The sequence below is a fragment of the Amphiura filiformis genome, chromosome 7 (genome assembly GCF_039555335.1).
Source record: "Amphiura filiformis chromosome 7, Afil_fr2py, whole genome shotgun sequence".
Taxonomy (NCBI): domain Eukaryota; kingdom Metazoa; phylum Echinodermata; class Ophiuroidea; order Amphilepidida; family Amphiuridae; genus Amphiura; species Amphiura filiformis.
In genome coordinates this window covers 47478950-47493531 of record NC_092634.1, presented here as the reverse complement: position 1 = coordinate 47493531, position 14582 = coordinate 47478950, and the positions used below count along the sequence as shown (strand labels likewise).

The following is a 14582-nucleotide window of genomic DNA, read 5'->3' as shown; positions in this document are numbered from 1 at the left end:
AGGGTTATTGGGTGAGAGACAGACCATTTGGATCTAAATTAGGTGGGCATGGGGTGAGAATATGATCTTTTTAAAATGGGGTCTTTTGGGTGAGAAGCCTTGAAAATTGAATTTCTAGTTGTAAATGGCTTTGTTAATCAGTGATAGATGACTTGTTGCTGTTCAAATGGAAATATAAGGGTCTTTGGGTGACAGACCGAAAGGAAATATATGGGGTCTTTGGGTGACAGAGCATGTGCTCAAAAAATATGGGATTTTTGGGTGACAGCTAGTGTTTGAAGCAAAACTAATAAAGCAAAGGGAAAAAACAGCAAAACAAACAAACAAATATTAATAAAAGTATTTGTTAAAATTGTGAAAAGTTGGTGGCACTAGTTACTCGAAGTATTTTTAACAGATTCATGCCCTCTTGCTACTTTTTAATTTACAGCCTTATTTATTTGCTGCATGTAGCCACAATTAGGGCTGGAGTTTGGATGCTACTGCCTTAAGTCAACCATCCTCTCTGCTATCATCTTTTAAACATTAGAGTCAAAAGATGTGAAAGTGCACTGAAGAGTTAGAAGACTTCAAAAAGTTGTCATTGATCCCCCATTGACATTTTCGCTATGGTAATATTTTTATACCTGCAGTCATAATGTTGAGTTAGGAAATCACACTTAAGTCTGTATCTTTACATATCGGTCCAAGATATGGTCAAAGAAATTATTCTATCAACAGTAAATATGGCCGCCAAGGTACGATTACCCTACATCCTCTGTGTCTGCTGGTGCCGTTGTTGCTAGGAGACGGCTGTCCCTAGTCTGACTTGAAAGTTGAAATATTTAGGAAGAGATATCCACAGAGATAGATATGCAGAGGTCAGAAGAATTAAAGTATTATATGACTGGATGGGGAAGAATTCAATATTGCCTTGTATTTGTCAATTAAGAGCTAGGGATATCCGAATAAAAGATATGAAATATGAAGTGCCATGTAGCTATTAAAATGACTTCTTTGAAGGTAGAGTTGTAATATGACATGTGATGTAGCTATATGAAGAACTTTATTAAACATTGCATATCAAGTTGGTTGATAAAAGACCCAGGTAAAAGACAGAAGGTTGAAATGAGAAATACTGTTAGTATCACTTGACATAATTCAGGACTTCTTTGTAGCTAGAAAGTTCTAATATGAAGTGCTATGTAGCTATGAAGAGCTTCATTGCAGGGTGCAAGTTTGTAGGAGAAGATGAAAGTGTTGTATATAAATGGTATGTTTGTTTGTTAAAACCTTTGCTCGAATGGCACCAGGCTCAAACCCGGGGGTACTCAAGTTTGGTTTTGGTAGGGACGTGCAGCTGAGAATTTGAAAGTGGACCCATAAATATACCAATTTTTCAAGAAATTTGGACCCATTTATATACCAAAAGTCAAAATTTTCGACCAAATTTAACCAAATTGTCTTAGTTTTTACAAATTTTCCCAAAATTTTGGGAAAATTTTGAAAATTTTGGCTAGATTAAGGCAAAATTGGGCTATTTTCCGAAAAAATTGAGAAAATTTTGAAAAAAGGACCCATTTATATACCAAAATAGGCTTTGAAAAAGGGGCCATTGATATACCAAAAGGCTGAAAATGCTACCCATATTTGCGGCACGTCCCCGTATGGTCATTTGTACTGAGAACCCCCCCCCCCGGGGCTCAAACACAATGCTCAAACCAGGCTAAAAAACCGTAGAAGCATGTTGGCCTATATGTGAAAAAGAAGAGATATAGAGATAAAGATCAAAGAAAAGACAGCTACTCCCAATAAATCAAAAGACACAATTTTACTGTCAGCCTCTGGGTCAAGCTTAAAAGGAAACTCTTAATGCAATCTCAACTGTCACAGAGTCTTGCGATAGGAGAAACTCCTGTAAGGCTGACAGTTGTATTGCAAAGTAATGTCCAGTCTTCCGTATTTGTTTTCTACAGAAACATGTAGGCCTATCTCTGTTCAGGTGTTTTTGATTTCAGAGAAAAATATGTTTTAATATGCTTTAACACTTTAATTTCATTCTCTGAAGTATTTAGAAGGGCATATTTAGTAGAAGTAATTCTTTTATCCCAATTTGGGCACTTAGGCCTTCAGTGCAGAATTATATACAAAATTCACGTATAAAATCCGGATTTTCACTTTTCTGGTCAATGCTTGGTCTCATCATTAAATCATGATCAGAGAAAGAAGGAGGTTGCACTGTATACAGTCATTAAAGGTTAATAACTATTTTCAACTGTTGCGATTTGGTAGTTCACAGCATCTTGCAAATGGTAGTGAGCTTTGGCAAAAATTGCATTGATCATTTCATAGCGTAGTCACGTAGTGTGTAGTAGGATTCAAATATCACAGATATACTTTTGTAGGTCCTGTGCTTCTATTATGTTGAAAAGAGGGCTGAAACCACACCACCTTTGTAAAACCTACATAACTCATTAACAACTTTAATTGGTAAATTATGCTTTACAAATCCACTTGATTACTCACGTTTTTAGACGTTTCATCTTCCTACGGAAGACTTCATCAGTAATGTGATGAACCAGCAACACTCCTACTCTCATCTCCAGAGGGTGTAGTTCTTTGTAATAGCTGGTCATATACATGATTGAGTGAGTATGTCCCTTCATCGCGGTTGATAACGTTGGCCCCGTTTTCTGATCCACATTGCTTCTCTAATCCATCTGGTTTGCTTACACGAGTCTTTGTCGATTACTTTGGCTCCATCCCAATCAATGACATGGTTTTGTTGCGAAACATGGTCTGTGATGGCGGACTTGTTAATTTCATCGACCGACTCCTTTCGAACAGCGCGTGTGAATTTCCTCTCTGTTATCTTTTCCGATTCTTTTAAGTGTTCTTTCAGTCTTACCCCGAAAGGTCTACCGGTTTCCCCAATGTACGACTTCTTGCAACTTTTGCATGGTATTTCGTAAACACAATACTTCAGAGAATTTATTTCCATAAAAATCAAAGACATTGCATAAAAAAAAATATATATATAAACACGGTACATATGGAGGAAAAGGCTGGAAGACCAAAAAGGACTGAAAGTTAGCCTTTCCTGAAATCAAATGAAATTAACAAAATAAATCAACATCACATAACATAACCAAAAGACAAGGGGGATGCTCACGGAAAAGATTAATTATATTTAGAGATCAGTTTTGTTTTGAATTGATTACGGAAATGTTTAACAGATTTTGAAGCTTTCAGATTTTTATCTAAAGAATTCCAAAGAATGGGACCTCTTGTACGTATGGCATGATCAGAAAAGACTTTCTTATTTTTGGTTAGATTTAGGTCATTTACATATCGTGTCTTGTAGTTATGTATGTCAGAACGTTTGGTAAAATAATTATCAAATGAACAGGGCAGCTCATTTATAGAGTGCCTGTACATGAATGTACCTAATTCCAATGTGTACATATCTTCAACTTTTAATATGTTATAATTAGCAAACAATGGCGCTGTGTGGTCTCTATATAGTGACCGTTTGCCACCGATCTAATAGCAATTTTTGAATTTTTACAATTTTGTCTAAGGAAGTTTTACATGTATTTCCCCATAAAAGTACACATGACCAACAATACATAGTCAACCCTTAATGCTAGGCAATATTTTTGAATTGGTCATGTGACCATTTCACAATCACATGAGCCATCATATGACACAATATATGAGTCCATATTATTAGCAACACATGAAATTTTGGATTGGAAACAAACAACAAAATTCAATGATAGCCATATTTCTTTATCGGTGCGTTATTTTTAGGTATACAAATTACCATGACGATGGTAACCATGGTGATATTTGTATAGCTTTACCACCCATGTATCTCTAATGAAACTATGCAGGCCCCATGGCAACATACTAGGTCAAATGATACACAAAATCATAGCTTGTTTTCATGTCGGGTTCAAATGTTACGAGGGATAAAATTGAATCAATTATAATGCTATCAATTTGTGGACATTTTCTAGTGCTAATTTGCAAGTTGCTCATGTAAAACTTGTCTATAGTTATGGCACTTTCAGTGCAATATTGATTGTCAAAATGATTAGTACCGAAACTTGTCATGTCATGTCGCGTTGGGACAGTATCAGTATGACTGAAGTTCAATGCCCACTTCTTGCAATCCAGTCCTGGAATCCAGTTACTATGAGGCAGACTATGGTATAGACGAATCCAAATACACGCATTCCTACACCTGACTAGCAGCCTTTAGTTGGGTCCCCGTCGGCTACAATGCATCCAAAATGTGAAATGATTCGGCCTTGACGGAAATTTTAAACTGCATTCCATCACCCGTTTTACACCTTCCACGAAAACACAGGTAGACAAAAGAGTGATTTAAGTTTACAACACAATACAGTTCCAACTTGACAGTTGTGCAAATAAAAGCTGCCTTACACCTAGAGAAGGTCGAGGAGGGTTAATAGAATAAACAATAGAGATAATTCCGCAGGTAATCCCGTCGCATCTATTCATAGATGTACAAATGGATGAACAAAAGGACTATGTATGAATAGATGCGACAGGATTACCTCTATTGTATATATTATTCTATTTAACCCTAGTCGTCTTTGCATCTTCTCTAGGTGTTAGGCGGCTTTTATTTGCACAATCAGGCGCTCAAAACCCCAGGTTGGTGCTAGCGGGAAACCAAAGATGGCCGACCAAATCCTGACCATGACTTGGCTCGTTGGATTCGTCTATATAGTTAGCCATTACGCTAGTGTTCTGGGTTCGACTCCTTGAAGATTCATAAGCGAGCATGGCTGCCAACGCATTCTTTTACTTTTTCTTCAGGCAGGGTCGGATCCAGGAATTTTTGATAAAGGGGCGCCTTTTGGTCGATTTACGAAAAAAATGTGTTAAAGGGGTTACCCCTCGAAAATCAACGGTTTTGGCCCATTGTTTGCTGTTCATGGCTGAATTTGTTCCTTTCTTTTTAATTTCTTACAATTTTGTATTTTTAAGTTACCGCGCCTTTTGCTAGTCAAAAAATAGAGGGGGCGCGCGCCGGCTGCGCCCCCCCCCCCTAAATCCGCCCCTGTCAGGTACTCTGGTTTTACTGCATCATTGTACAATCACACCTTTCCCATAATTCTGTACAAACTTGTCAGGTTTTGTGGTACATTTTAGAGCCTGGGGTGAGGGGGGCATGGGGTACTCAGATTTGGTTTGGGTAGGGATGTGCCGCTGAGAATTTTTGACGGATTTCAGAAAGAACGATAGACCACAAAATGTCTTTTTACAACCAAAATCTAACATTTCTGTCATACTAGAGCTGCGAGCCCCTTTTGACGGATTACAACTTCCTTAAGAAAGAATGATAGACCACAAAATGTTTTTTTACAACCAAAATCTAACATTTCTATAATACTAGAGCTTTGATGGATTTCAACTTCCTTAAGAAAGAACGATAGACCACAAAATGTCTTTTTACCACCAATATCTAATATTTCTATAATACTAGAGCTCCGAGCCCCTTTTTGACGGATTTCAACTTCCTTAAGAAAGAACGATAGACCACAAAATGTCTTTTTACCACCAAAATCTAATATTTCTATATTAACTAGAGCTCCGAGCCTCTTTTTGACGGATTTCAACTAACTTAACTCTCTCTACGCGGATGTCGACTGCAGACGACAAGTTTCAAATTTTGTTTACATTTTTCAAAAATTTCAGAATTGTAAATTGTCATGACCATATTTGGAATCAGCATGACAAATGCATTAAAATGAGTACAAACAAACCCAGTATTGGTTCAGTGGTTCTTTAAGGGATCCAAAATGAGCGTTTATTGCATTTCGACAGTATTTTTTGTGGGACATGAAAGCACCTCAGACCTATCGCATTCTGAATACGAAGCATGTCTTTCTGATATCAAATAATTTTAATTTTTTAAATCACAATATAATACAAATTTTATGACAAATTATAAAAATTTGATATTTTTCAAATTTTGATATATAACAGTCCTCGGTAAATTATATAAATCTAATGATATATTCTTAAAGTGTATGTAGCAGGGAGGAAAAGTCGACGGTCAATTGAAAATTTTGACCTTTCATATTGAAGATATGGATTTTTTCCCAAAAAGACCTAATTTTTTTGGTGTTTTGTGAAAAAAATCCATATCTTCAATACGAAAGGTCAAAATTTTCAATTGATCGTCGGTTTTTCATCCCACCTACATAAACTTTAAGTATAAATCATCAGATTTATAAAGTTTACTTCAAGTACTGTTAAATATCAAAAATATCAATTTTAATGATTTGCCATAAAATGTGTATTAAATTGCGAATTTCAAAAATCAAAATTATTTGATATCAGAATGACATTCTTCATATTCAGAATGCAATTCAATATGTCTGATGTGCTCTAATGTCCCAACATAAATACTGTCCAAACGTTCATACCCCAGCCCTTAAAGATAGCTCTTGATATTTTGAGAAAATATCTACAAACTTGGACTTTTTATGCAGAGCATTAAGAAACGGCACTCAATCTAATGCAAGTATCACTTCAGGGCAATCCGACCCATTATTTTTCCATTAAACACCATTATCTAGCTTCTGTATTTAGAATCCTCTAAGGCTTGTACGGCATAAATCTAAAACTGTGCCAGAACATTCATGTTCAACCCCAATTTGGAATAAAAATGATAAAATCATACAAAGCCAGACAGTGCGATAAACATGATTTGATTATACGGACCAATCACGTCGGTGTGTATAGATCTAATCATGCGTACCCTATTTTTGTTGACTGATCATCGTCTTCGTGACCCCAAGCGACCTATCAGTAATAACATAGGCATGTCCTATCTGTCGCATTAGGTTTATTCCACTATACTGCTACGCAACTAACATCTTTGCCTGAGGTGAGATCATAAAACATTTCGTGGAATGAAATTGCTTTTAATGTTGTGGATAAAAAAGTGGATTGTATGCGAGGAAAACATGGCGTGCGTATGAACGACTGTATAAAACAAGAGATGAATGTATTGAAATTTGAGTTGTTGAAAGGAGTGGTGGGGCTCAAATGATTTATGTATATCACTAGGATCCACAACATTCTCATCTATTAGTGCACAGTTCTTTAACCCCAATACCTTTGTACATTCATTGAATGACCTTTGAAAATTTGGGTACAAAAACTCATACTCTGCACTTGAGGTCAAATTTTGCACTATGATTGTTTAATTGAGGTTATTGGACTATGCCATTGGGATGAGACCATTGTGGCCCATTATTGAGAGTGCATTTTAAATGATGTGAATTTATCTGAGGATCTAGATCACCATGTCTCGCCGTTTTACATAATCTATAAAATGTAGTTTACTTTTGATTTAAACAGAGCTTTGCTGTCTGTAGACATCGGTAAATATTGATGATGTAGCATTTGGTGCGATCATTTATAGCTGATTGTTTTCTTGTTTAATGGTAATTTTGTTTTGATACTTTCGGGGGGAAAAGAAACCCATTTGATCCCGGCATTTGAATGACAGGGAATCTCCAATGAATTTTAAATTCATCAAAGCAGTGGCTGAGATTTGTTATTCACAAGAAGTATAAAGATCATCATTTTTGTTTTTGAGGGAGAGCAGCCATTGAAAGGTGCAGGCTTTGCTGTTTAAATTTGCAAGGGAGCTTTTAAACGCTCTCCTGAACATCTAAAGATCAATGAAGAGGTACCGTGTGAACGTACTAGTGCAATGCGATATATTCAAAAATTGTTTTAAGCTATTGCTATAGTAGTCCCTCTCTCTCCATAGTACATTTAGAATTAGAATTGTACCATGAGACTGTCCTTCAGATGGGTTGTTAAGATGGTCCCATGTACAGAGAGCATACCTGTATATATATAGCTCACAGTCAGTTTCAAAAAGTGTAGGGTGTTAACCCCTGATTCTTCCAATCTATCCTGGTGATGTTTGGATATGCAATCCAAGTACAGACATGATGTGCCCCAAGACTGCACTTATGGTGCATTGAAAGTCAAAATTGAGCTTATTGCCCGATTTTGCTTAGCATTCCCAGCAAACGCAAAAATGCGTTTAAAAAGTTATTGGTTAAAACATTTTAAGAACAGTTAAATGTCAGGTTATATAAAGGTCATGAAAATATTTTTTAAATGTTTTATATGAAAAAACACTACAACATTTTTTGAATTTTGTCAAAATGTTATTGTAAAATATTTTTTGGCAAACTTTTTGCAATATGAATGAATGTTCAATATTTTTGCAAAATATTTTGTCAGCACTTTCTGACATTATGTTAGAATGTTTTGCAACAAGTTTTCAAAATTGTTTTCTGAATGTTATTACATGTATGTGTACCCTTTATTTAACCTGACATTGAAATGTTTTCTGTTAAATGTTTTGCGTTTGCTGGGTTTTCATATATCACAATGTTTTCTTTCTAAAATGTGTAAGCTAGTTGCCACCTGCCATTTAATTAAAATATTTGGCTTCAATGTGTAACTTGAAAGGTACAAATACATTTGTATGCATCATTATATTCATTGTAATTTTTTATCATCAAATTTTTACCCTAAATTTTTGGAAACCAATCATTTCATATCTTGAGCACCATTCAACATTTTACAAATTATGTGGATCAGATTTTGGTTTGCAGGCCAATGTTCCATAAAGCCTGCTTACTGTAGAGGATTTGACCAGTGTAATTTTAATATCTTTATCTTTTAAGATTTTCTTTAAAGATTACAGGTTCCCAGTCATGAGGTCTGTAATTTCTAATGTGGCTATCATTCTGTGCAGGTGATGTTGTGTTATTATTTTTAATATTTTCATTATTTTCATTTTAAACAAATCTTTTTCTTTCTTGTCAACAGATACAGGAATGTAGATGTAAGGAATTTTACCACAAGTTGGAGGGATGGTCTAGCCTTCAACGCCCTTATTCATAGATATAGGTAAGTACAGGAGTAAAAATTTGTACAACGTTTTACACTCTTTGCAGCTTTATGGTTCTATTCTAGGGCTTCAATTAGTAAATAAGGTACAAATGATAGTCCCCAGCTAACCTTAGTGTCATGCAAATGTGAACCGATTTGACACACTAAGACAAAAAAAGTTGTATTGCCTTTTTCTGATGGATCCAATATTGGAAAATCTAGGTTTTTTTTTGGATATTTTAATTTTAAATTTGGTATCATTTTTGTTTTTTTTGGATATTTTAATTTTAAATTTGGTATCAAATTTACAAGGTAAATCAACAGACATACCCTGACTTAGCTTTTGTGCTTTATGGTAATGGAACTGTTGTTTTTGTTGGTCTGGCCCTAGTGTCACACAGATGTGAACCGATTTGACACACAGTGTAATAAGGCCAGTATGAAAGCCAATATGTTTCCGTGCCTTATTCTGTTATGACTAATGTTGCATTTTTGATCGCCACACCAATTTTCAGGTTACTGCAGTTTTTGGTTCTTGGGTGTGATTTTTAGCTCAAGTGATTAGTATATCTTTGGGGTTTTGTTGTTCTCTTCATCATGTTGCAATGGGCAATGTACACACAATTTGAAACTACTTTCTAGACTTAGTGGTATTCGTCAGCAAAGTGGTTACATAACTCTCTGGTAACTGGATCATACACATCTTGGAATTGGTAGTACATGTCATAGACTTTGTGTTGTGATCATTTCGATCGAGGTGCAGAACTCAAAAGCGTGATCCAGTTGACATAGTGATATGCGGATTACACCTAACACTTCGCTGGCGAATATAAAGGATGACACTGGGCTATTCCACTTAAAATCCACACACCCCTATGGAAGACATGATCTTAATCTTCCACACAAGTAGTGAGAATTGCAAATAGAGTTACCTGAATGAGTGACTCCATTTGAAATCTACACCCTGTGTAGGAGATTAAGGTTATGACTATGGATTTCAATTTGAAAAGTCCAATAGAGGCCCTGCATCATTTTATCGATTGGCTCCAAACAAAGGATTTGTACCATCCTTCTCCGTAGTTATGGCGGAGTGCAGTCCATTCAATCAAATGTTGTCATCAACCTATTTGATCGCAGTGCAGGGTTATGTATGTGAGACGAACTGTCACAGTAGATTGCAATCATGCTTTTGTTGAATGCATTTGAGTAGTCCGCCATATTTATGGGATGATACGTCACATGCAAAGCCTCTATAGAGCACTCTGATTTCCATATTACAGACAAGAAAAACATACATTTGTTATTTCAAAGAAAGTGATCCAATAGCAATAGCCTTAATGTATTCAACATGTGCACTATTGAATTTTGATGCATATTTCAAAGAAAAAATGAAAATGATATAGATCATCTTTGACAAAGTTCATGCTATCTGCAAAGAAAACACTGTAGAGTATTATTGTGGAGTCTATTTCTGATGACCACAGTGGCATTGAGACCTATATTTGTCATAGGTAAATCAAATATAGATCATGATGCTCTGCTGAGACAAGATAAAACATAGGTTAACTGCTCGGAAGTGATATCATCTGGTGGCACATGTGGTATTACTTTCACAGGTCTGCAGTGTGATTTGTAAGATGGTACATGTGTAGAAGATAGATTCAATTCATAACATTGGTGTACAGCAGGGCTGTCAACTTTTTGGAATTGCTTGGCATGAGACAGAGGCGTACCAGGATTTGCCGACTCCAATGTTCATTTTGTACCATGATTATTTGAGCCACGGCGCTCGAGAATGTGAAAAGCGGGGGAGGGGGTAGGAGCAACAAATTATTCATGACGATGCGTGAGATTTTACTCATTTTCCAGCTTTTGTGTGAGATTTACTACCTAGGCGTGAGATTATACTACCTTGGCGTGAGACCATGAGAAAGTGACCCAATGCGTGAGACTCACGGCCAATGCGTGAGAGTTGACAGACCTGATGTACAGTGGACTGTACAGTTGACTGGATAGTATACTTTATAGTTTAGGTTTACTTGTTTCTAAAATCATTGCTGAGTGTTGACTTCCAACAAAATCTTGATCTTATAGATAAAACAAGTCCTGAATGTTAAAAAAACCCTTTTAAAGTGACGGGAGATAAGATGATAGGATGGGTTGATGTAGGTTAGCAATTCCAGGAAGCATGAGGCTGGAGAAGTCAGTCCCTGTCAGAGAGGAAACTATAGCTGATCCGACACTATTTTTCATCTTTTCTGTCCTAGGTTTATGGACACATTTTTTCTAAGGGCACCTTGAAATTTGGTAGGGTGATAAAGCATGATGAGTTACAATGCTGTATCATTCTATTGCAGAATATTTGCATAGTTAGGCATATTAAGTAGCTAATTTGCACATGGAATCTCGAAACATGGTAGAAATGGACTTGAAACTAGGAGGATAAAGGCATGATCATGTCTACTGTTGCATTGTTCCCAAACTTGCCATCTTTATATGTTTTGCAGGGAGCTCATTTTGTCATCCTGTCATGTAAGACATATTTATTAGTATTTTTCAAAAACAACTTCAACATTGTTAATCAGATGAGTGTAATTTCATTCATTAATTTGCAGAAATAATTCAAATCAGTGTTGTGAGTTACTGATTTGTGAAAATTGAGTAGTGTAATATGAATGACGATGAATAAAAAGTAAAGCAAGATAATACGCCAAAACATATTTTGGGCTCGGAGATTTTCTTGCATATAGTGAGAAAAATGCTTGAACACCAGTAACCAAAGTCTCCATTCGGATACGTGGAAGAATGATGATGATAAGATGTGGATGGAATTGCCAAAATGGGCTATTCCAGTTGAAACCCACACTACCCCTGTGGAAGATATTTTCAAAATGTTTTTCAAATGTAATTGGTATGATTTAATCATTTTGAAACTCATACTCCCCTGTATTATGGCTTTATCTATCTTCCACAACTGGAGTGAGTATTTCAAATGGAAGTTACCTAATTGTCCATTCTATTCAAAACTCATACTCCCTCTGTGGAAGACTCTAGCTAAATCTTCCACAGAGGTAGTGTGGATTTTAAATGGAATAGCACAATCCAAACTTGAACTTGATGTTGAAGAACATACAAGGCTCCATCTACTGAAACAAGCAAACCCCTCCAAGGGGATGATTAGTCCAAATAACATGAGCTAAGCCCTGTGGTATGCGACAATCATGTTGTGTTTCGTGACCGGGGGCCATAGGGACTACTTGCGACTGTGATAAACATAGGATGTGATTTTGAGAATGTGTAATTTGCACATTTGGTTCCGGAGTGTTTCTAGACACAGCGACGAGGAATAAGGGAAACAAGAAATTTTGAGGGGTATGTTAGGCATGTTATGTGAATATTGCAAATCAAATTAACAGTGTGAAAATTAACACAGGCATCGCTAAATTAAAATATTTTAAAATCATTGAAAATATGATTTGTGCATTTTTGAAACATATATAGGTGTGCTAGCTAACATACCATGCCAGTGATAAGACTGAACATGACCTAATAAATGGTAGTCAGTGTTGGAGAAGTTTGCAATTGCATGGAGCTTCGTATTTTAATCAACACTGCCGGTTTCTTCCTTTTTGCCATGTTATTTTCATGTGAAATACACCTAATGACAATTTTATTAACTTATCCTTCACTTTTACAAATTATTGAATACATTGAGTGAATTGGTTATGGAGCGATGTAGAACATTGGTGAAAGAGATCAGTGTTTACGATGATTTTGACATTTTCAAAACGAATGTGAAAAACGACAGTGAAAAACTGCATGCCCTGTCGTTACTTTTTCACCTTCATGTCTATAAAACATAAAAATTTCGGTTTAAGCAATAGGAAACTTTCTTTGTCAAAGACCCTACATGTTGTGGGTTTTTTTTCATGTAAAGGTATCAGTCATCGTCTGCCCTTAGTATTTCATTAACACATCATGAAGATTCCAAATAAGGGCAAAAAAAAAAAGTTGTTTGTTTGTCCTCCACCGCCCGCTCCTCAGATTAAGGCCTGACCAATATTTTTTTTTCAATAATTTTTTTTTTATATAAAATAAGTAAAATTCAAATTTTTTCAGATTTTGAGTATTTTTATTTAGATCTTTCATTGTTGAAAATTAAAAAAGCCCCCCCAAAACATTTTGTGTCTTCAATATGCAAAGTTATAACTTTGAAATCATTAAAAGACTATGACATGAACACAAATTATAACTAACTGCATATTAACGAAACAATATGTTGGTTTTTTTGAAGTCACAATGAATGATTGTAGCATTTAGCTCTAGCTAGGTCCAGGAATGCGTCAAATTCGAAAAAAAAATTTAAAAAAAAAAAGTCCGCCCGCCCGCACGTCCTCTTTCAAAGCTGTTGAGGACAAACAAACAATTGTTTTTTTGGCCTAAGGGCACCAGCCAAAATGTCCGTATGACATTAGTTTATGGGCTCTGTGAACAATAGTGCAAACCCTCCAAATGTGTCATCTTTCATTGGGAAAATGCAAAATCAAAATTATGTCATATTGACTGTTGTATGTTTAGGCTATAGAGTATAAGAACTTTATACCAGGCATGTTCTGTGAGATATTTTGAAACTATGGCATAGTAATTTCAAGCCCTGGAGAGAGCGTGATACAACCATTGTGTAATTCTCAGTGTTAATTTGTGTTCAATGTGCCCCATACTGGAAAAATCCCCATGCCAAAACATTGTCAAAATATTGCATAGCATTACAAAGGCCCTAAAGAGATGTTGCTATGCGCTGTCAATGTGCTGATTCTCGCTGGAAGTGCACCATTACTATCAAGCAGAAGAAAGCTTACATACTGCTTGCATTACCCATATTTATTTTACGGATCAGCAAGTGTTGTGCCAAGTTCACTAAAGTCATGACACTCACCCCCTGAAGATGGCTCTGTTCCTAAGGTTTGTTTATTTGTTCTTGAACAAGGAAGATACAGTCTCTTACACAGATATTGAATTGATTGAGATCTTGTCAAAATGACTGATGTATGAAAGCCTTGGTGTAGATCGAGGTAGAGATGAATTGCCCGGGGAGTTATTTATTTCCGTATTTTGGAATTGGTAGGAAAATCATAAGTGTAACATGAAGGTTAGGTGAAGTATTTGTGAATTGCGTGATGGCATTTGAAAAGACAGCGTGAACAACAGGAAGAAATGTAACATTTATTTAGGTTTTGTCTTTGTGTAACATGCATGGGATATATCAGTCTTATTCCCAATGCTGCAATGTCACATAGGTCTGATTTTGGTTAGATTAGTATTTGCAATGTTATTTACTGCAAAAATGCTACAGGTATCATACATTTTTTAGATTTTTATATGTTATGAATGAAAGGACCTGTTTTTATATCTTATATCAGTTGGTTAATTAGAGAATAAAGGTATTGTTGTAGCCGCTGTCGTGCATCTATCATCTCAAATAACACCTAGGCGACATCATTATCTCTGAGTTGTTTTACGCCAAATGTCGCATGTTATGTGAGCCGATAGATGCACAATAGCGGCTAAAAACAATACGGTGTATCCTTCGTGTAAGAGAATACCAAACAAATCACAACTCTAATCCTAATCCTAAC

At 35.9% G+C, this 14582-nt stretch overlaps 1 protein-coding gene across 1 annotated transcript in view; it reads left to right on the top strand.

Moving 5' to 3' along the window:
- LOC140157258 (utrophin-like) overlaps positions 1-14582 on the top strand; it is a 252448-nt gene that overhangs the window by 196403 nt on the left and 41463 nt on the right. Inside the window, exon 8 of the mRNA XM_072180386.1 lies at positions 8884-8964. Within this exon, the coding sequence (XP_072036487.1) occupies positions 8884-8964 (81 nt within the window). The remainder of the gene's footprint in view (positions 1-8883; positions 8965-14582) is intronic.